The following is a 24,006-nucleotide window of genomic DNA, read 5'->3' on the forward strand; positions in this document are numbered from 1 at the left end:
CATGAGAAAATGTATTTCCCTATCAATAACTTCTTCTTCAATAACTTCCAGATTTCAGAAAACACAAACCTTGTATTTGTTGCTAAGCTAATGAAGAGAGAAAACACAAATAATTTGTTTTGAGTGAAAAAAATGATCTAACCTCAACAGTTTCTGAAACTTGCCTCCTGGCTCATTTTTTGGCTTGGACCTGAAGTTTACACTGCACACCATGACAACATCCTGCAGTGGAGTCTGGCCAATGAATGAGTTGGAAGGCGGGATTTCAGCTGATGCGGCAACTGGTAGGGCTAACAAATATCGAGCATCTAAGCTCATCAAAGTTCTTCTTGAAGCGCCTAGCACACGATTAGATTAAAAAAAAAGACTTGGATTTAAAGTACGACGCTTCAGAGACTTGAATTGGAACATTTCAGTTATACAGGTCTCCTTGCACTGATGCCACGACCTCTCTTAAAAGGAGTCAGCTGCTCGTACACGTAGAGTCCCTGTGGCATGCTTTGACTCCCACAACACCCCAAAAACACACACAGAGATCTTGCCCCTCTGTCAGCTGGCACTCTTTGCCCCGCCCCCTTTCTCTTCCTGCCCTTTGACCTTCCTGCCTTGGTATATATAGTCTGTGTGACTATCAGAGTTCTCCTGGCAGCCATCATGAAGGGTACAATCTCGGTCTGCTGTTTCGTCTCCCTGCTGCTTTTGCAGGCTACAGCAGGTAAGACTCTAAAGCACTTTTGACCAAATACGTTGCATCTCCTTTAACAATGGAGCTGAATGAGATCCTGGAAACCTTTGTACAGCCAGTGAATGAAATCATGACGGACAGGTTGGTTTAATGAATGAGCTTCAGTCAGGCTTCATTTCTCTAGCTTGTTCCACGACAGGATCTTTTATCACGATATTTCATTTTGCTTAAAAGTGATAGTCCAGCTAAGCTCTGGTATTTTTGGGGACAATTTAACCAGGGAGGGCCCCTTTCATTATGAGACAGTCATGTAGACACCAGTCGAGGATCGACGGTGACAGTGACAGAAACGTTACCCCGGTCTTTCTTTGCCGCCAAGTAAAACTATTTAAAATGTGTCCCAGTTTATAATTAAACTTTTGGCACCTGATGCAAAAATGGAAACACTCTCGAGTCTATGTCTGACATAGGAACAAATGTCTAATCATACATGTTGGGGAACTTCTGAAGGAGAGGAATACTCAAACTAGCTCAGCCCCATGTGGACTGACAGTATATCAGCTGTCCAAATGCATGGCACCAGCTGATGGAAAACCAAGGAGAACGGAACAGACATGTGGGAGCTTGGGTTCTATTTTTTGGTGGGTGTTTTTTGCCTTTAACTGGTTTGATTCATGAATTTCATCTCCTGCAAGTTTAAAGAGAAATAATTGATTTTCGAGATTGTCTGGTGGCTTTTCCTGTGATGACACCATCATAAGGTTGAGGGATTATGACACTCTCACACAAATTATGTAACAACCTCAGACTTGAGTATCTTTAGCTGATCGCTCATAAGAGATCACCAAGAGAAAATGTGGACCGAATTATGGATTTGGAGAAGTTGGCGATACCCTTGTATGTCACCCTTGTCCGTCCTTGGGGTGGCGTTCGGCTCCGCAGCCCTGGGGCCAGGCTTTCATATTCCAGGCTGCTGTCAGGTGTCTAAGATTGGAAGGCCTCCTGAAATCCAACACTATCCACTACAGTTCCTCCCTCCCTCCTGACGCCTCACCCCTCCCAACCCCCGTGCTACCCTTTAGATTCGCTGCACAGCTGCTGTCACTCTGCACTGTCACAATCACAATTTATTCCCAGCCGTTGGCCTTATAGGGACATGCATTCTCCAGGCAGGAGGGGCTGTATTGTAGCTGCAGCTCATGCCTTCATAGACCTCTCCTCTTATCCCATACAGGTGTCTTTAAGTGGCATCTGTCTCAAAAGAGAACTGATGTGCATTAAATTGGATTTTAGCTTCAGTTATGGAGAATTATGGGAAGTAGGAACTTGTTGGCACCCATGTAATTATTTGTGTTATTGATTGGTTTGATCACCGTTAAGAACGCCATTGAAGTAGCTGACTTTGCAAGGAGAAGAAATGGTGATCTTCCTCTAAAGGGATGTGAAATTGAATGAGTTGCCCAACTGCCTGGTGCGGTGCAGATACCCTGATCCAAAAAGTAAAGATATCAACATCATATTCAGAAACCAGTTGCATTCATTGTGGGTGTAATTTAAAATGTATGAAGCTGAAAGTTATTAGAGGCGGAGCAAATAAATGACGTTAACAGCATGCACTGTTCTAGCGTTGGATACTGAGGCAGTGGAAGTAGCTACAGGGTGGCTGTGGATCAGCAGAGGACAGTTACGGTCAGGGAGACACGAGCCAGTACTTGATCAACCCTCGCTAGGTCACCTGACAGAGGGTGTCTGATTGTTGAAAGACCAGTTAATCACTACTGGAGTGTCCAGATGCATCAGAAGTTGTTGTATGTTACAAAGAGAAATTCCTACATTTTAATTTACAGTGGAGGGAAGAATCTGCTTCCTGTGTTAGTGTTCATCATCTCTAAGTGTGAATGTAGACGTTGCACAGTTCCCCTGACTTAGACCAAAATGACCTGATGAATATATTTTTAGTGTCTGGTGCGATTGGGTGAACATCCTGTTGATTCTGCTCCTGCCCATGGTTTTATAAGGTTGGCATTATTGCAAGGTTGTCCAGGATTATGAATGACATTCTGTGGGTCGATTGTCTCAAGTGTTCAGAGCCAAATGTGGCATTTTAGTTTGAAATTTAATTCTGGGAACTGTTTAATTAAATGTACAAAAAATTAGAGCAAATACAATTACATATATATGATTATATATCATATCAGATATAATTACAACAACTTGCAACACTCTGGATGTTAGCAGAGAAAACATTGCAATGTGACATTTTCCTTTTGACAACTTTCTAATATATTTTATCATATTACAGCTTGGCCTTGCTTTGTTATTCACACCAGTGTGTGTGGACTGTATAGTGGTAATATAATACATCATTAAAAACAACTGTGGGCAAAGGGGAGGCATGGAAATTTAAAGGCGCTCAGCCCCCATGTGATCCCCTCTGATGGAATGGGGTATGTCTGGGACATCCCTCTGATGATAACATCAGAAGGGACACACCAGCCACACTCTCTGCACTTATTCCACACTTCTTATCAGGCTAGCGCCAGTGTCCTATCTTGCAATACCTCTTTGTGCCACAAGAGGCGGTAGTGAGTCACTGCTGGAGCGGCTCTACGGCAAGCAAGCTCCAAATGTCTTGGCTCCTAACCTTGTCTCCAAGGCCAACAGTAGCTTGGCTTTGCATACCGGAAGAAAATCATATTAGCCGCTTGTATTCACAATTTCAAGGATTCAAGGATTGTATATTGTTCCACTATACCTTGTATTTAGTATCCATTTATGTTTTTTTAACTACATATACAAAGATGAAAAAGAAGGCATTTCCAGTGTAAAACTTAGATGAGAGTTGATAACATATGAATGCATATTTGTTTGCAGAAGTTTTGTCACAAAGAATTTTTCTTTCTTTTGTGTATTTCCAAAGCATGTGACCATGTGTATGGAGTGTTGGAATGTAAATCAGCTGGTGAATCAAGAACTTCACCTTCTGGCTCTGCCTCCACTTACCTCAACAGACCTGTCCAGCGCTCACATTAGCCTCCTGCAATGACGCACCGGCCCACCTGTCTATCTTACGCGCCGTCTCACCCTCACTCGTGAACAACCCTGAGATACTTGAACTCTTTTGCTCTACAGCTTATAAAGGGAGCTATTTGTATACCATTACTGACAGTGTTAATATGCATGCTAAGTTAGCATCAAACTTACAAATAGTTCCTTTAAGACAAGCCTCAAGGGCACTTGATGTCCTTTTATGTCTCTTGAATAGGAGAGCAGGGAAAGAGGCTTCAGATCAACACCTCAGCGTAAAGTGCCTATGCCCTTGCACCTTCCGTTGAGCCTGTCACTCTTCTTCACATCTATTTGTCAGTGACCCCATAGAGGACTTACAACGTGGATGTTGCTAACATAAGATTGTCTGCAAAGGTTAGTAACAACCCTCACAGTCAGCATGGCTGGGTCCTAAAAACAGCCCGGCTTTTCCTGTACAGCAACATGCACCCACATTTGGATTTAGAAAGTCATTCTTCTGGCTGAGATACATTTACATGACCAAGTATGACCCTTAGAAATAAAACAAATCTGTATTGTATATGTGATTTCTCTGAATGAAAATTCCAAAGAGACACCAGTTTTCCCACAATCCGTTGGACACTCTGATACAGTACCTCTCATTTGGAAAAACTTTCACACAGCCACTTTGGAGGGATGTGGATGTCTCTGAGCCCCCAGAACGAGCAACAGTCAATACCTTAAAATAGGAGGCAGCCATTCCCCTCCTCTGTCCGTCTTCTGACCCATTGTGGAGCTATTTCTGACTGTGGGGGAGAACTAGCTTCACAAGCTGCAACACCTGTTACCATCCGTGGCCTCCTCTCACCACACCCTGTGGAAGTTCTCCTCCTCCAGTCCTTGCTTTTAGAAAGAATTGTATATTTCTATAGCTGTTTTGCATTAATTAGGCTTTGTTATCAGTCTATCGCAAAGCTCCTCTAAAGCTTGTGTGTTTTATTTAAATCCTTTGCTATTTTACAAAGCTGTGGTTATGTAAAAATATCATCCCCCGTGTTTAAATTTGGATGAAATCTTTCCAGTGGAACCCCTCTGGCCTTCAGTTAAGGTTGCCTGTATCCCTCAGTACTCAGGACAAATCCTCTGACTGGGGTTTCCGGCTGTGCCACCCTCATCATGTTCAGTTTAATTCAATTTACCTCCACTGTGTTGCAAGCAGAACATGATCCGAGGATTTTACACGCCCTGGGGTTTTACCCAATATATATATAGTGGAAGTGCACGTGGTACCAGCACACACATTCAGGCCTACTTGCACACTGGGTAATTCAAGTTTGTATGCTTGAGTGCACAATACATACCGTGTTTTTACTTTTACTGATTTGATCTGGACTTTCCACCTCTGTATTTAGTCTGTACAGTTAATATTCGTGGGTTAACAGTTCTTAAATCGACTGACATTATTCCAGAAGATTGAACAGGATCTATAGTTGAAGCATGACTTACTCAGGCGCTGAGGCAGCGGTAGGCTTAAATCACAAACATTCTTGGTGTATGTGCCGCTGCCACCGGAATGTTTCTCCAAACTGATTGAGCGTTGTGTGGCAACGGGCTCAGTGAGGACACGTGGCCCAGGGCACATATGTCGGGAGTTCTATTCCCCTGGCGCCTGTAGGGTTAATTTTGAGCGCTGATGCAAGGCCGGCCATCCACGGGCAACACTACCTCTCTGATCTTTGCGGAGCTGTGTTCCAGGGCCTCAATTAGGGATCGACAAGAGTGTAAGGTGTTAACAAGTTCACGGCAGTTAAGGCCCACTCAAGAGGCTGTTGCTAAAAGACACAGCTCTTAGGGATGAGTCAGGTTACAGGGGCTCGAGGAGGCTGCAGGTGTGCTCCATAGACACCAGCCTGATCCCTGTAACCTCCAGCTAGAGGAGAGTTCTCTCTGACTGACAGAAATCTCTTCCTCATGGTGGTCACATCACGTGCCAAAGCTTCATTCAGTGTCCGTGAGGATAACGTAACGCAGTTTTTGCCCGTGCGAGGTTTCTCTTCAGCACAATTTGACAGGCAGCCAACCTGCACCACGGAGTGTGTGACAGACGAAAAACCGACAGAAATTTATCACAAATATTGCTATGGTTTTTAAAATGTATTCAAATGAAAGAAGTGTTCTCCTTCAAGAAGAATGACAAATTAAAGGAGTGACAGACATGAAATGCAAACAGTGAAATTAAATTTTTTTCTTCATTTTGATAACCTGATATCCTTATACACAGGAGGTGCTAACCCAAGGTGGCCTCAAAATATTTTAGAATATAATATTAAATTAAATCCAATCGTGTTCCTGCTTATATATCTAAATACACGGCAACATTACGGATCCTTTTCAGGATTGCAGTATTACTCATGCCCTCCTTTCAGTCCGGCTGCTAACCTTTTTGGTTTCTCTTGTTCTCGTACCGTGCTGGGAGCAACATTACACAGTCTTATTTTTAGCAGGTTGACTCAGGGAGAATCAGTGGTGCTGCGTTGTGTGTTTCTGCTGCCACACTGCAAAGCAGCATCTGTCGGGGTCTCAATTAAAGCATGAGTTATATAATGTTCCATTGCAGGGGTCTTTAGAGATTGCTGTGCAATGGTAGAACTGTTCTGTTTGGCGTCCCTGTGGTGAGATGTGCTATCAAATCTCCCGCAGTGACTAAGTGAAATGAGGAGGAACCAGTGTGACTCCAGCTCTTTTCATCACACAAATGCATCTTATTTCTGGTGTATTAATGCTGAAATTGTTTCCTTCAGGCTTGTAGACAAACAGGCTGTGGATGACGCCATCAGTTTAGACCAAACCAACATGCTCTTCTGATGTTTGGCCAGGAACCATTAAAGGCATTGGTCACATGGTTTCCAGGTTTACTCTCTGTTAGCGCACCAAGAGAGCACTGTCACCTGAGAGGGCTAAGTCTCTTCTCTTTAATTTAATGAATAGAATATTTCAGAGTAGACACACACTGATGTCATTTGACACTTTTGTCCTGTCAAACCTTTTGTTCTGTACAGGAAAGAAGAAGGAATGGCATCCACTATAGTTTTTCATAGAAATAACAGGACAGAAAAGGAATGAGATGTTTGCCTTGGAGAAGCAGAAATTCCCCTTCTTACTCTTTCTCTCAGGAAGAAGTTAGGTTTAGGAAAAGTCCTGGCACAGGTTACACTCAAACCTTTCAGCAAACTTCACCCGCAAGAAAAACAATCTCATTAAATCATTAAAGTGTTGTTGTGAAAGTTATGCTGGGACGCTGCTGGTTCCGTCACAGTATCATTGCATGCATTTTGACCAATTAGAGGACATATGGGTGTGGTTTAGGAAGCCACTGTTCAAAACAGTGTTGGCTTCTGAAAAGGTTAGCGTAGCTGCTACAGCCACAGTCTCTGGACAGCGTTATCCACTTGAAAGAAAGGGGCGGAATGACACTGATGGCTTTTTCTTGAAGGGAAAGATGCTTTTGCTCTTCTTCTGATTAATTTTTACTTTTATGTCAGTTCATTGAAGTTTACCCATGATAGAAAAAGGAAAGACAGATAGTTCTTGCAAGCATTAACCAAGAGTTTTACCAAATGTCTGACAGCGTTTATGAGCGATAATTAAATAAATCAAGAGTAAAATGTAGGATTTAATTTAAACGACATTTGCAAGGACACATGCATTTGTTCTTTTAGTTCTGGCACTGAATCTCAATCATCTTAAAGCCAGAAAGTGAGATTATGAGAGCGTGCTTGAGTCTTTCCTTCAACATGGCTTTGTGGCTCTTATTACTTGCTGCCCTGGTCACCTTCTTACCATCTTATTAGCTAAACTTTAGTGCTAATACAAAAACAGACTTCTTATGTGGAAAAAAATAACCCAGACAGCAAATCTGGTGGATTTCTGCGTGTATAAGGAGAGATCTATTTTGCACCAGTCACTTCTGGATTTTTGTGATGGTTATTATGCCATTGACAGGCCCACAGGTTCTTCAACTGAACGCTTAGAAATGTTTTAAAGAGATCTGACAGCGCCTTTGATTTGGTTTACATTTCTATCTGCCCGACATGCAGTTTGATTGGACTTTCCATCACAAGGCAGATTTATTTTGTAAACTGAGCATCACTAGCATATCCTGAGATGGAACATGCTGTGTTTATGTGACAAGATCAGAATTCTGATTATAGATAATCATCCTACTACGGACATGCTTTTGAAATTCGCAGAGAGCTCCATGGAGGGGGTGGAGTCTGGACGCCAAGGTCCAAAACCCCTCAGGGCATGGAGGTGTGAAAGCGGAAGACTTCCCAACTGCTCCTATATATAGCTGATAGCCGTAGCAGGTTTGTCTGAACTGACTGTGTGAAAGGCAGCGGAGGGAGGCTTGTTCTGAGACCCGTGCACACAAGGACAGGTCTGATAAGTTGGTGATAGGCGGGTAAATATAGAAGAGAAAAGACAGAGGATTGCACATCATTGTCTCATCTGTATTACCGACCGGTTGCCCTCTCTCAACTCTCTTATCTTTGCCGTTGTTGTAAAGCTGGTGGTGATGCCAAACAAATGTCTTTGTCTGTTTATTTTCAGGGTTTGCGTTCTATATTAAGAGTTGATTGTACTAACAGCTGTGATCTAAGTAATCGGATAGGTTCAAAACTGGACATGACACAACGGTGAGCGGATATGTTCTCTTGGCTTCACTGTCATTCTCAATCACACACATACAGAGAGAGAGAGATTGTCGACTAGTTAAATACCATCATGTTCATTCCTCATCTTATCCTCCTCACACGTTTAGGAAATCCTTGAGAAAAACCCCAAACTGTCGTGTCTACGTGTGTATGGAGAGATAAACTGGCTTAGGCCAAAAGAAGATAAAAACTTTTAAAACAGAAAGTGATACATTTGAATTTTCCTCAGTATACATTTGGATAAAAGCTGATTCTATTTCATCCTTTTTGTGTAATTTTTGTATTTTTAAGAAAAAGTACTTCAAAAATATGATGGTGCAATTGATTTTCAGTGCAAACACAGACAGCGTGAACCAGACGTTGCTATTTCTACTTGAACAGGGAACCTTTTGCTAGTACATTCAGAACTAAAAGTGCTCAGAGAGCTAAGACCTCAACCGAGGCCTACTTTCAGCTTCTGGTGCTTCTGTTGTGTGTGGTGCTCCTGTAGTGTGACAGGGTGGTGAAACCTGATCGTATTTGGATTTTGCAAGAAGGAGTAAACTAACGCATGCAGCGCTGTGCGACTATCGCTTCCTGTGTCCACAAGGTGATGCTGGACAGCACGCGCTTGCTACGCACCTCACACGAAGACAACACAGTGTCTTTCTCAATGAATGAAAGTTGAACTCTAGTTCTATTAATCCAGGCAAAGATCGTGCTGGAGAAAAGCGTATTTGATGACTTTTGAGACAAATTTCTCTACCGCCCAGCCACCAGGGTCCGTTGTAGCTGCAGCTAACTAGCAAGCAGCCATGATGGTGAATGTCTGGAGCTCTGTAAAGTACTGAAAGAGGAGAGAAGTTGTCTGTCTGCTTGTCTGCCAGTAGGAACGATGGACAATAAGGGCACTTTTCAAAGTTGGTGTGTTCCTTTAATTCTATTAAGAGAAATTAGAGAAAGAGATGTACGAGAAGCAGCAGAAGATCATCATGATCAGAAAACACAAACTGATAATGACATCTCATCTATTATTAAGATGAAGTACACTGGTTGAAATGGAAAAAACAACATGGTTTGCCTCGGAGTTTTATCTAATATGACTGGTTACCATCAAGCTTTGTGATCAAACTGTCATTTAATTGTTTTTCATTAAATCTGGATGCCTGGATCTTTTTGCATGACTTCTTTATCAGAGCATTAAATAGACAATGAGGCCTTAAACTGAGTGTGTTTTTGTTTGTGTTGTTTTTACAGAGGAGGAAGACTTCACCTCAGTCCTCAGAGACAGATCTCACATCGATGAGACGCTGCGACTTGCAACTGAGGAAAAAGCAGCGGATTATGCAGGTGAAAGTGAGAAATTTCATGATTGTTTTGTGATATGACCCAAAATGGTGGGTACTGGAATAGAAATGTGTACGTGTCACACGTCACTGATGACCAACTTGTCCTTCAGCGGCTATACAGAGGTTGCGGAAGATCTACCACACGTCCATCAAACCGATGGAGCAGGCTTACAAGTACAATGAGCTGAGGCAGCACGAGATCTCAGGTGAGGCGTTGGCGTCATCTGCTGCTCTTGGATTTGTTGTGTGGGTTTTTTTGTTTGGGTTGCTTTGGTTTGTTTGTACATACACACCAGACATATAGAATATCTCCACAATAAACTCATTCGTTGCAGCGGGATCCTTCATCTTTCAGTGTCTTGACACTTGTAGATTTTTGTTTTTAGTTTAGGGCTCTCATTCAGACCTATTTGTGATTTTAAATAGCACAAGTGCAGCTGCCATTGTTGTCAGCTGTGGATTGTGTGACATCACAAATCCTCCCTGACGATCTCTGGATTCGATCTCAGACATTCTAACTGTCATCTCGACTGGTGTGCTGCCCCCAAATCTCTGTATGTATGTCTGCTTGTATTCTGTCCTTATCTCTGATGCGACCTACAGGCACATCCCACACTTCACTCCGAGACCCCAGACTTCTAACACAGCGCTGTACTTCCTCGAGGCACCAGCAGTGCACACACCAAGTCTGACATTGATTGGATGAGTAGTTTTTGACATCATGGAGTCACAGATATACAGACATTTAGATTGGAACAGGGATACCCAAATGTTTTACATTAGTGGACTAAAACTCAGATTAAAAACACATATCGTGTTGTTAAAAAGCCTTTTGCTTGTGTACCACTGTCTTCTGCGTTCACTTGTGCAAAACTAATGTCCTGCTCAAAGTGTCTCTCAGATACCTCCTTAAATTATGAAAAAAAAAAATCTAGTAATCAGAGATCTTCATATTCAAAGAGGTTTTTGCCTTTGTACTCAGAGTTACTTACAGTGCAATTTACATATACTTTTTTTGTAAGAGCTGTTATTAATATTAATATTAATTCACAATCATTATTTATTTTTTGAACTTGAGTCATCTGGAAACCCAAATGAAGCCTCATCTTGGGCCAAATAAGAATGAAATAAAAGAAACAGGCATCATATTTAGAGGTGATTTGTAGACGGCAAACCTGACGGCCGTGACCTCCACATGGAATTAGACATTTTAGACTAAAAATACTGAAAAAGTCTTGCATCAGTCACCAGTAGGATTCTAGATCTCCTGCCCCTTCAAATACATCGTCACCCCCCCCCACACACACTCACCACCTCATTGAGCTCTCCTTCACCACCCATTTCCTTCACTTCTCCACCCCTTCCTGTCCTTCCCCCACCCCCTCCATTCCCCTCATTTAACAGCCTACCCTGGACGAACCCTGGGGGAGTCAGCCACAGGTGCGTGTGGGTGGGGCTTACCTATGCATGGCACTGCCTAAAGTGCTCAGCGCCCCCCCCCCCCCCCCACTTCATTTATCTTCATATATATGTTAAATTATGAATCATGTGCTGCTCTCTCTCTATGGGATTTCAAGCGTGGGTCACAGCAGGCCGGAGTGATCCATGTCTGAAAGCATCAACCCCAAAGAAGCATTGCAATATCATTCATATCTTTAATCATCATTAAATTCTGTGTCATAATCATTTCTCTACCATTTTGGATGGCAGTGTTAAATTAAATTAATTCAATTGAATTAAACTTGATGACTCAGTAATGTGACATTGTGTTTTTTCCTAAGGAGACGGAAACATTTCATTGAGTCAGACATCAAAAGTAAAAAGGGAATTGATGTTTATATCTAGGACAACAATAGTTCACATATATATATATATATATATATATATATATATATATATATGAATTGTTAATGTCCATGCAGCATACTTGAATGAAATTCTCTGGTATCTTTCAACCTGGGTTAGGGCGTATTTTTTATGTTTTTGGGTCAAAATGATAGTTAAGAACCAGCGTATTTTTGTTTCATTGGGCTAATACTAAAGAAGAACTACTGACGTTCTGGGAATTTGTCCATATTAAATTCAGTCCACTAAAAGCATTTGTTTTTGCTGCTTACAGGCTGCAAAAATCCAAACGATTTTATCCCTTTCATTTTGAACCAAACACATAGAAATATGAATATTTCCTGTAGACACTACAAATTAGGTAGTTGTGAATGTGGGGGTTGCATGTGCAGTTCTGGCTTCAGCAAACAATGAAAAGGCTGGAGGAGGGGACAGTGGTGGGAAAGGGTGGTGAGAGTTTGGCGAGGAGTGAAGTTAAGATGTTTTTTCAGCCAAAACTTCTTTTGTCCCTCTCTTTTTTGATTGTTTTTGTTGGTTTTCAATTTTTTGCTCATCTTTGGCTGAATTCATTCAGGTTCGGACAACAGAGCTTACCTGTACCCTACCACCCCAAAGCCACGTCCACTCACACCACTCGTTCTCGCTCTCTCTCTCTCTCATTCTCTCTCTCTCTCTCCTACACACACACACACACACGTCAGCCTGCTTTAAAACACACAGCTTGCTTTAAAAGCTTTGCACTCTTGAGTTTAAGGACACCACTATCAAATATGCTTAACAGCTTTGTCTTTTCCCTCCGGAGAGCTTCTTGTTTTTACTTGTTTAACTGATTATTTCTGTAACACACAGTGGTTTGCCCAATGCAAAAGAAGTTGCTGATTAATTTTGTCTTGCTTTGCTTGTGCATTCTCGGTGTGTCTCAGAATTTAAAGTTAATCCCAGAATACATTTTTTGGATGGATTGTTATTTTGGTAAAAGTATCCTTTCATGAGGCACAAGAGGAGAATGCAGCCAAGTTTGAATCAGGTCAACAAAGAACAACTCAAGTTCTTCTTTATCAACAACAAATACAATTGATTGATTTGTCCAAATACCTTCATCTGAACTTGAGTCCGTCGTCACGTAGCCATTCTAACATTTGAATCACCTCCATATTCATTGCCGTGCAGATGGAGAAATTACATCCAAGCCCATGGTGCTGTTCCTGGGACCCTGGAGTGTAGGGAAGTCCTCCATGATCAACTACCTTCTGGGCTTGAACGACAGCCCCTATCAGCTCTACACCGGTAGCTTTATTTTCTTTTTCAATGAGTAGTAAATGTATGCTGTAATCTTTTTCGTCATAACTCAGGATTAGCTTTCTGTACGAATACCTAAAAAAGAAGTAAACCTAGAATAAATCCATTAGCGAGGCAGCAGATTTATCTAAATGCTGCAGGGTAGCAAGAGCGAGTCATAATGGGTATAAAGTAGATAGATACTATCAGAGATTTAGTTGAATTAGCTCACCAATCTCTGGTAACCTTGTAACCCTTGATCAATTCTTTGGTATCTACTCCTGGGATCAATTCAGATTTGTTGCATGTGTGCTTTTTCCCTCAGTCTATTCACGCTAATCTCTTTTCCCCTGTGAATCCTCAGGAGCTGAGCCTACTACCTCTGAGTTCACGGTAATTATGCACGGGGAGAAGATCCGCTCTGTCGAGGGTATTGTTATGGCAGCAGACAGCTCTCGCTCTTTTTCTCCCCTGGAGAAGTTTGGTCAAAACTTCCTTGAAAAGCTGATTGGAATAGAGATGCCTCACAAGTTGCTGGAACGCGTGACCTTTGTAGATACTCCCGGAATCATCGAGAACCGCAAGCAGCAGGAGAGAGGTAAACCAGAGAAAACCATCAGAAAAGTTTCAGATGTCAAAGATTTGATTTATTATAGTAATTGATGTGTCTGAGAGATGTTCAAATACAAAGCACCTCAAGATTCAGTCACATCTTTTTCCTCGTCCTCCTCCATCAAGGCTATCCCTTCAATGATGTGTGCCAGTGGTTCATTGACCGTGCTGACCTGATCTTCGTGGTTTTTGATCCCACCAAGCTGGACGTTGGTCTGGAGCTGGAGATGCTCTTCCGGCAGTTAAAGGGTCGTGAGTCCCAGATCCGCATCATCCTGAACAAGGCTGACAACCTGGTTACCCAGGACTTAATGAGGGTATATGGAGCACTCTTCTGGAGCTTAGCACCCCTCATCAATGTGACCGAACCCCCGCGTGTCTACGTCAGTTCCTTCTGGCCTTATGATTATGCACCTGACACCAGCCGTGACCTCTTCAAACGAGAGGAAATCTCCCTTCTGGAAGATCTTAACCAGGTCATTGAAAACCGCATGGAGAACAAGATTGCCTTCATCCGCCAGCACGGCATCCGTGTGCGCATCCATGGCCTGTTGGTGGATCGTTACGTCCAGACCTTTAAAGAGAAGATGAGCTTCTTCAGCGACCCTGAACTAGTCTTCAAGGAGATCGTGGATGACCCTGACAAGTTTTACATTTTCAAATCCATCCTTGCCAAGACCAATGTCAGCAAGTTTGACCTTCCCAACCGTGATGCTTACCGTGACTTCTTTGGCATCAACCCAGTCACCAACTTCAAACCGCTGGCGTCTCAGTGCTCTTATATTGGAGGCTGTCTGCTGGATAAGATTGAGAAGGCAATCACCAATGAGCTGCCGGCCCTTCTAAGCAGCATTAACTCAGGCAAACAGCCTGGCCTGTCCTCCTGTGAGGCTACCGGCTGTGGAGAGAAGCCGAAAAATCGCTACCGGAAGAACTGATGAACACAAAATAACTTGAGTAGGGGAAGTAAGGAGATAGAGGAGGTGATGAAAATGGCTCGGATGTAGGGCAACCCTGCTTTTGTTGGAACGCCTGTATTATTGAGGAGGCAGAGGAAAGGATATTAGTGTTTTTTTTCCCCTCAGGAGAATATGGGAGGTGCATCTGGGGACTGTGGGGATGAGGCAGATAGCGAGAGGGAAGGGTCATTGTTTGATAAGGCAGCTTAAGGATACTAGTGCTGAAGAAATGAGAACATGCCATTGTTCACTGAGTTTTGTTGAAATCCATGCCCTCCTCTTTCTCTTGCACAATTGCTGTGGACTGTCTGGGATTTGGGGCTTGGGAAAGAACTGATGTCAAGAAAAAATAAAAGATCATTTAGCGAAAACATTAATTGAAGACTGAAAGCAAATACCAGCTCTCTTGTCTGTGAATAAAACAGGAAATGGGAAACAGGTGTTGCAAATTTGTGTTGTAAAATCTTGAGAAATGCATTACAACGGGTTGATTCCAAAAGCTTCAGATGTTTAAGGTAGCCTCTTTTTTTTTGTGGGTGCTATACAAAGGATTTGTGTTTGGGTAGTTATCCGAAATTTTACTCCTAGTTCAATAGTAACCCTGCATGATAGAGGTCACATTTTCATTAACAGTTATTCTTGATGCATGTACTTGCCTTCTAATAAACATGTAATATATCCTCATGTTACTGATACCTGGACAAACCCTGTCATGCAAAAACCAAAAAAAATAAGGCCTTTTATTCTTCGTTTTCTAAGCTCGTCAGTCTCGGTTGTTGACAACCTGTGAAATGAGCACTGTGATGGAAGCAGAGGTCAGGGTTCAAGGGTCAGAGTCTTCAGAGTGGGGTGGGTATGTTCCCTCTGCTTTGCTTCTTAACCTGTTCTTAATGTATTTGTTTGAGTATATAAATTGAATTCAATATTGTGTTATGATCTTCTTTTTTTTCCTTCGTCAATAAGCTTCCCAGCTTTTTCTAGCTGAACGACCATAAAGATTCACACCAAAGGAATGTGTTTGAATAATAGCTGAATTTATCCATTTGTTGCGCAGGTTAGAATTCTATTTATTGATTGTTCTGTGTAAAACTTCCAAATGGGCATTGAAGTAAGCTGTTTATATGTACTGAACCATTCGACGATGCAATTTTACAACCCCTCGCCACAAGATCATTGATGACGTTTTGCTGGAGTGTTTCTGGTTTGCAAACGCTAGGCTGGAGGCAATAGAGAGGAGAAGTTGAAGTGGACTCATGAGTTGACCCCTGACCTCTGTGGAAAGATGCCAACCCTTACAACCATTGGAGTGCTACATGTCACAACTACAAGTTCTTATGCTAGCCTACCTCAATGAACTTCCTCGGAGTATGGCGTGGTAATCCTGCATACAGCAAAAGCTTGACACTTGGGAAATTCACTCTCAACACTGCACAATTTCTTAGCCGGGCACAGTAACTTCCTGTGTTGTAAGCAACATGGCTGGACAACTAGGAAATAATTGAGCCTGCCAAAGTCTGGCCCATAGCCTCTGCTAAACAACTGTCATGGGCTTTGTTTTTTGAATAAACAATAGAAAATAATCAGTGAGCTTTAGAGGTGCAAGGTAAGTGATTGGATTACCATTAGGGAGAGCCGGGATATCTGTGTAAACTTTGTGCTAATCTTGGCTAAGCTAACTTCCTGTTCAATATGTTGCTAGTGTGCACATTTTAGGGAGGTGTAGGTAACTATTGCTTCAAAAACACAGTCCTACTAAATCCAAGTACAGCTCCAAAAAGTTCATCAGAAACTCATGGACAAATGCACTTCCGGTTCCTTCTGTCTCCTCCCTCACTAACCCCAGAGAAAAGAGTCTTTCCCAACTAGACTCTGAGGCAGAATGCAAAAGATCTAACTCCAAAATGAGCTTAATTTTCTGTTTCTTTGAGTGCGAGTGCTCCACGGAATGTGTTTGGTATGTTTACGCTGCAGATTCAGAAATGGCCACTAGAGAGTGCTGTGTAAAAGTGTAAAGTTCTACAGGCCACTAACACTCATCCAGGCAACAGTTTTAGTGGGATGATGGCAAAGGCTGACTGATGTTGTGTTTTTATTTTTGGTATTTTTTTTCTTCAGTATCTTAATTTATCTGTGATTTGGAATGGATGTGTGTCCCATTACAGTAGCTGCTGAGTCACTTTCTCTGTTTTAGTATAAAGATTTAAATCAATCTTAGCCCATTTGGAAGCTTGATCATCAAGAATAAAGATTTCTGATTGAACAGGTAAAATGAAATTTTGTGATTTTTGTTTTACTTAAAAGTAATCAATTTACATCTGTTTAATATGTTAATAGAGAGATTAATACTTGAAGCAAACTCTTTTCCCGTTTGTCTCACGCTAACTTTCTTCCACATCTCCACTCATGTTTCTGCTCGCTCTCTCTCTCTCTCTCTCTCTCTCTCTCTCTCTCTGTTAAACCTTGTTAAGAGTCTGCACACGTTGAGGTTTCCAGTCTCTCACATCTGGGTTTAAAAGCATGGTTTTATCTAGGACCTGCATTGCACCAGCAGTTTGTCGTGACTGGAAGTGGGGAGGGGTCTGTGCGTGGATGTGCATGTGTTGGAGCTCAGGAGTAGTTTGGATAGTTGTGCACCCAGATTCTCCTGACAAAGTCGCAGGAGTCTAAATCTTGAAAATTTTGAAGGTTCAAATTCAATTCAGAATTCATTAAGAACAAGACTGATGCAGGGGTCCACAGCCACCTAAAACCTACAGAAAATAAAGAGTGAGAAAATAACAGCAAATATACAGTAGAATCACGAACAACAACGTGCTTTGAGGCCCATCAGGCGTTTGGTTAAGGCTGAATTAATGCAGTTTGCTGAGTCAGATAACCGACTGGTGTATCTAATATATAAGATTTCCTCCTAGAGCTAAGCAGCTTGGCAGGTGGCCGCGTCGTAATATTCTTATAAATCACTGTGAGTCTGCCAGCTGGCTGACACCTCTTTTGGCCAGGAGAAAGTTCATGTGAGGGACCGAAAATGTAGAAGTGAAAGTATAAATTTTCAAATGATGTAAGGCGATTACACACCGGGGTTTGTAAATGAGGTTTGTTTTAAAAGTTCTGTTTTTACACAAAAGCCTCAATCTATCCAAAAAAAAAAAAAAAAAAATCTGTTTAATGAGTTAAAAATACACTTGTATGGATTGATATCAATGTTGAAAACATGTTTTTTTACTTTAAAAATGCTACATTTTATACATATTTATTTGAGTGTGAATTTAATACAATCAGACCATGTAGATGTAATAGAAATATGCTAATTAACACTCAATATATATAAAATAATATATTTTTAATACAACCAGACTGTGTAGATGAAGTGGAAATGCTAATCTTCTGCTTTTATTCTTCTTTCAAGGTTTCTCTAGCACTAACGCATCCAGCTGCAGGGCACATGGCTCTTTTCATCATATTATGTAAATGTAACACACTGATCTAATTGTGGTGGAGGTCTCTGTTTCTTCCCTCCCATGAAGGACATGTTGTTGTTTCTACACACAGGAGTCCTGCAGGGGATCCATTAGTGTTGTTTAATTATGAAGCCTCGGCTTGATATTTCATTTCGTTTACAACTGGAGGGACCACTGAGGATGCCCTCATCGGCAATGATGTCAAGTTACAGAAAATTAAAAGAACCCAGATAGATGAATATCAGTTGAAACTGTTTCAGTAGCGTCTCAGAACAAAGTTTTATGCTGCACATAGGAGCTGAGGAGTTTCTTCTAACAAGCCTATATTTGAATACACACACACACACACACACACACACACACACACACACACACACACACACACACACACACATATATATATATTTCTCTATTCTCTATTCTTAAGGGGGCTGAAATATTTCTACAAACAGAATTTATTCAGCACCTATATGCATTGTAATTTAATATAATCATCCCATAGTGAATGACAGCAATGAATCAGTGTATTTTGGCTTCTGTGGCTGAATGTCATTAACGCCCCCCCCCCCACCCAAAACACACACACACACACACACACACACACACACACACACACACACACACACACACACACATTTACGCACGCACACACGTCTGCCTGATTTCAAGCCAATTATCAACACCTCTGCTTTTGTCTGCTCGCCAATGGCTTACAGTACAGAGTAGCGGCCATGAAAACGGATGTACACGAGTTGCTCTTCAAAATAAAAGTCTTGTTTACCCTTCTTTTTGGTTGAAGCCCAAATTGTGCAGCCAGGATAAAAAGCAAATTAAATAGACTTCACAAGAATATAAATCCACAAAAATATAAATACATTAAAGACTTGTCAACATTTTATGTACTGACGCTCCCTCAGGTCGAGTTGATAGAATTACAGATTAAAGTTTGTGGAGCATCACTTCATTCTTCCATACAGCTGTGGTGTGCTTGCAGACATTCACAGGGACAGGAACATTCTCTTAGATGGATTATTTTTGAAAGATAATATTTGCATCTGCAGCAATTTTCTGCTAGCTTCTCTGTCCGCTGATCTGTGACACTGGTGGCACCACATCAGAGAGAACGCCTGCATTGCTATCCAGGCTTTTAATCAGTTGTTAAACAAATTTCTGCACTTAATCTGAGATTAATAACTTCTCTTAGCATACAGAGCTTATATTTTATAATAATTACAATGAAAATAATAAGAAAAACAAAAGTGTTAGTGGTTTTGTTCAGTGAGCCCCCAGCTTTTTGCACCATATCTTATGTGATCTTCAGGATATTGCAGATTCTATTTTTGTTGAAAATTAGATCTGGGGAATCCGGTGAGTTTTACTTCAGCATGAATAGCAAAAAATAAAAAAATAAAAATACTGTGAATGGTTGCCATTCATTTTTCTCAATCCTGAAATGTGCGACACGCACACCCCACACACAGACTTTTATTTTGAAATACAAGAGTGGAAATGATGACGTTACTCTGGCATGCTTCACACTCAATGAAACACAACACACACACTAGCTTTATCGCTGCTTGACGGTTGTCACCGCACAGAAGATGGTGGCGTCTGCGCCCGGGTAGTGCACACACGTTTCCCGCAGGTGTTGGCGCTGGAAGGACGCGCAGGAGGTGGTCATACAGCGGAGGGGAAACAATGGACAACAGCAACTGTAGACGATGCAGGGAAGTGAAAGGCTGGACGATGCCGATGCCTTAGTCTGTTAAATGCTCCTCGGATAATGAAATAATTATTTGGCGCTATAAAGATATTCTCTAATGCACATCATGCAGTTTATTTAAAGTGGCTGGATGAAGTCGGCGTTCCGGTCGGACCCGCGGGACTGTGGTGTCGGAAGCGTGGAGGAAGGTGGAGACCTTTTAATTTACCCGAGTCTCGTCGGGGATTCTTCCATTCAGCTGTGGGACCAAACGGCCGAGGGCAAACTTTATTTCAGGGAAAAAAGAGAACTGGGCGACACTTCATTTAGTCTCTTCAAAGATGCATTTTTTTTCCTCAGCCGATACAACATCCAGGAACCCGCTACACTGACAAAATATCTGGACAATCTGTACGCTTTGGAGTGCGCACCGTGAGATGAATTAGCGAGATTTGGCGTGTCTGACAGGATGGAGCACAGCCTCGCAGGGGAGCATGTTCACTCACCGGCCATCTGAGCTCTTGCAGTAAGATCTAACAGTTTATTTCTGCTGACTGCGGTTCATGCATTTGTCGTCTGATGACCTTAAGATCCCCTCCGCGTCTGAGGTTAGACTCCGGACTGAGAAACCAGGAAAAGAACCAGGTCCAGACCACAGGAATAGTCCGGATTTGGCCCAGGAGCAATAATCACGATGGGATAAAAGAAATCAGTCTGCGCCTCAAAGTTCGAAGCTGTTCATTGCGTCACGGCAAAAATCCGTGATCAAATCCATCGACCAGAACTTTTTAGACAGCATTAAAGCTGAATAAGCTGTGGAGAAGAATTTTGGAGGAAGTTTGACTCTGTTTTTTAAGTGGTAAAGTTCAGAATTTATTACTGTCTGCTTGTAAAAAAACAACAACAAAACCCCATAAGGATACAAGAGAAGGGACATACACAAGTACTGCAAGACTGAAAACACCTCACGGCCTCCTTTAACTGGATTTTATATAGTTATGGTTCTGGTGTCCTCTCTCAGATCGACACCTCTAGTCTGCTGAAGGTCTCTTTCTCAACTTTTCCTTTGACAGATTTCATTTTGGAATTCTCATAGTTTTCCCAAATTTTTTTCCAATGAGTGTAACAGTGTGTTGGCAGCAGAGTGGACGGCAACCGAGCAGGCACAGAGTGAACCACGCAGTGTGTCAAAACAGACAGGATCATGGAGGAATGCAGGGATTGACGTCAAGTGGGGCACCGGTGAACTACTCAGAATCTTTGGAAGGTCTGCTGGTATTTGTACAGTCACTACGCTGCTAACTGAGTGGAATGTATACACTGAAGGATCTCATTTTTGCTCTGCCTTTTCATTTTTAGGACTTCTAACAGGCATTCCTCTGGTTCTTATACTGTGGCTTCATCCTCTGCCTTAAATCTAGATTTTTTTTTTTTTTTAATAATTGTCCCCACGTTGTTTAGTCCTTTGATTTGGAAAGATCAAAAACACCAACATGGCATCCCCCCAACATCAACAACTTCTTCCCCACAACACAGAAGTCAGCTGTGACTCAAGTGGAGATGGGGGCGTCTCAGTGAGGATTGGCAGCGGTGTCAAACACAAACACGGAGGCGGCCCGCTCGGTTCAATCGGAGGAGGATTCATTGGGGGATCCAAGCACTGCAAGTACAGCATCTCCTCCAGCTGTAGCTCCGGAGAGTCCGGAGTGAAGAGGCTGGTTGTCAAGGGCTTTCGCACGCAGAGGAGAATGCCTCAGCTTTTTGAGAGGTCAGCAGGTCATTTCTGGGACCCGAAGTTTGACTCTTCCATCCTGGAGGAGGCCTGTAGGGAACGGTGTTTCCCTCAAACGCAGCGGCGGTTCCGCTATGTGCTCTTCTACCTGGCTTCCGCTGGCCTCCTCTGGGGATTGTACTTTGCTGCCAACCCTTCCCGTTGCAACAGGACAGCTTTTCTAATCCCCACAGCATCCTTTCTCATTTTCTGCCTTCTTCTTTTCCTCTTAACTTTTACCAAACTCTACTCCCGCTGCTACAACCAAGCATCTTTACTCCTCATTGTTGTCACCTTTATTCTGACCCTGGCCCCCCAAATCCAGACATCGGGCTTCAGAGACCCGGAATCCCCGGCACCTACCACACCTACGTTGGATATGGAAGAGTTCAGTGGCATGGAGCCAACATACAACCTGTCCTATGACAAGTTTGTTGGAGGTAGCACCTGGTCTCCTTGTCTCTCCCCTGTTGGCACCTTCTCACTCTGTATTGAGGTTCTTCTTCTCCTGTACAGCGTTCTTCATGTTCGTCTCTATGCCTCTGTCCTCCTTGGGTTTCTCTACTCGGTCTTTTTTGAGAGTTTAGCCTGGTTGCACCTGACCCAATCAGGGGATGATTTGAGTTTATCCCCTGACACAGACTGGAATGCCCTTAGCTGGTTGGCCCCAGCGAAAGCCCTGCTCCACCTCTGTGCACACGCCATCGGCATCCACCTGTTCATTATGTCAGAGGTGCGGTCACGCAGCACTTTCCTTAAAGTGGGACAAGCGATCATGCATGGCAAAGATCTGGAGGTGGAGAAGGCCTTAAAGGAACGTATGATCCACTCTGTCATGCCCAGAATTGTGGCTGACGAACTGATGAAGCAGGGTGACGAGGAGATAGGTGATCACTCTGTTAAGCGATACTCCACAAGTGGTGCGGCAGCTGCCATCGCCAGCCCTAAGAACAATAAACGCAAGAAAACCTCCATCCCTCGAGGCCAGATCATCTTCAGACCCTTCAACATGAAACGGATGGAGCCCGTTAGTATCCTCTTTGCGGATATTGTAGGCTTTACTAAAATGTCTGCCAACAAATCGGCTCATGCCCTCGTGGGACTTCTCAATGACTTGTTTGGACGTTTTGATCAACTGTGCGAATTGACTGGTTGTGAAAAGATCAGCACTCTGGGCGACTGTTACTACTGTGTGGCTGGCTGTCCCGAACCCAGGCCGGATCACGCTTACTGTTGTGTTGAAATGGGTTTGGGCATGATCCAAGCTATTGAACAGTTCTGCCAGGAGAAGAGGGAGATGGTCAACATGAGGGTGGGTGTCCACACCGGTACTGTACTGTGCGGTATACTCGGTATGAAGCGATTCAAGTTTGACGTGTGGTCAAACGACGTCAACCTAGCCAACCTAATGGAGCAACTGGGTGTGGCTGGGAAGGTCCATCTATCACAAGCCACTGCCAACTTTCTAGATGATCGCTACCAGCATGAAGACGGGCAGGTCATTGAGAGAATAGGCCAGAGTGTTGTGGCAGACCAGCTCAAAGGTAGGTTCTCTGTGGACATGAGGCATAAAAGAGTGTGACTAATAGAGTTGTAGTAAGCTGAGTTAATGCTGCAGCTTTTTCCAGTGTTAGTTCTCCACATAAGCTCAGTTCATCTTCGTCTCACAGCCAGTCTTTCCTGGTTTTATTTCTAACAATGTAGTTCCAAGGTCACAAATAGGCTGCAACAGTGAAAACTGTGGCTGCAGTTTTTCATCCACGAGTATCTGCAAACTGCAGTTTTTTTATGTGCTCGAGTACATGTAGGATGGTGCTTCCCTGCCATCCCTGGAGGCATTTGTATTCGTATCAATCAAAGTGGATGCAAGTCCAGGTACAGATGAGCCTCGGTGTTGCTTTTCTTATGAGTGTGTATTACGGACAGACGCCATATTTGTTGCCATCTCCCCTCCCACCCTTTGTTCCCTTGTTAAATTACATTGCCTTCCAGACGTCCTCAATGTGTCTTCTAATCTCACCCGGAACATCAGGGATTGCTTTACAAATTAATGCAACAGTCACCTTCTCTTCCAGAGATGGGCTTGCAGTTTTATCGTCACCTCTCAATCTTGTCCTTTCTCTGTCTTGCCTCGAAACTGCTTGATAGCAGCATTGATTTCATACATTTATGCAAATTTCCCGATGTAGCCAAATGTGTGCTGATTGCTGTTTTCATCATGTAAAGCTTGCAGAGCCGTTATAACGTAAGTGAAGTGGCTAAGACGTTGCAAATGCTGTTAAAATGCGCATTTTAACTTCATTTCTGGATGTTTGTCCGCATGTCTGAGTTCTGTTGAGGGCATCCTCGGCTCGGGTGATCCTTGATTATCAAATGGTAACCAGAGCAGTTGAGCAATTCAATGTGTGTGAATGAATTTTCAGTTTGGCACGGATGGCAGTGACAAGTAATGCAAACTAGTCAGAGAGAAAGTGCCTCAGGCATAGCAGCAGCAGCCCTGCGAGTGATTTGTGGGCCTGTGTTTTCCCCTCATCTCTTAGATTAATGAATGACAACCACTCCTGCACTTGCTTTTTTTTTTTCCATTCCAAGAATGAAAGTGTTACCCATCATGTTACCACCCTCCCCCTCCTCCTCCCCGACT

General features: G+C 42.8%; 2 protein-coding genes across 4 annotated transcripts in view; both read left to right on the forward strand.

Annotated features, from left to right (window-relative positions):
• The first annotated feature begins 653 nt into the window (after window positions 1-653).
• On the forward strand, window positions 654-16,730 carry srlb (sarcalumenin b). Of its 2 annotated transcripts, XM_086184541.1 has the most exons (7): window positions 654-715; window positions 9,646-9,738; window positions 9,848-9,943; window positions 11,142-11,177; window positions 12,753-12,869; window positions 13,225-13,458; window positions 13,599-16,730. In XM_086184541.1, exons 1-7 carry the CDS (start codon window positions 655-657, stop codon window positions 14,408-14,410), a joined length of 1,449 nt encoding a protein of 482 aa, XP_086040667.1. In that variant the 5' UTR covers window position 654; the 3' UTR covers window positions 14,411-16,730. The 2 variants fall into 2 exon arrangements, with proteins under 2 accessions (XP_086040667.1, XP_086040668.1); XM_086184542.1 differs by lacking the exon at window positions 11,142-11,177.
• A 2,716-nt stretch (window positions 16,731-19,446) lies between these two features.
• The window catches only part of adcy9b (adenylate cyclase 9b), a 33,741-nt gene continuing 29,181 nt past the window's right edge, over window positions 19,447-24,006 (forward strand). The window contains exons 1-2 of one of the 2 annotated variants that reach the window (XM_086184556.1): window positions 19,447-20,858; window positions 20,951-22,906. In XM_086184556.1, coding sequence (XP_086040682.1) covers window positions 21,085-22,906 — 1,822 coding nt within the window. In that variant the 5' untranslated portion in view covers window positions 19,447-20,858; window positions 20,951-21,084. Of the gene's footprint in view, window positions 22,907-24,006 lie in introns of both variants that reach the window. The other variant, XM_086184557.1, reaches the window with a different exon arrangement.

This window comes from Aulostomus chinensis, chromosome 18, assembly GCF_037954235.1.
Source record: "Aulostomus chinensis isolate RoL2024-O1b breed Wild chromosome 18, RoL_Achi_v1.0, whole genome shotgun sequence".
In the NCBI taxonomy this organism is placed as follows: domain Eukaryota; kingdom Metazoa; phylum Chordata; class Actinopteri; order Syngnathiformes; family Aulostomidae; genus Aulostomus; species Aulostomus chinensis.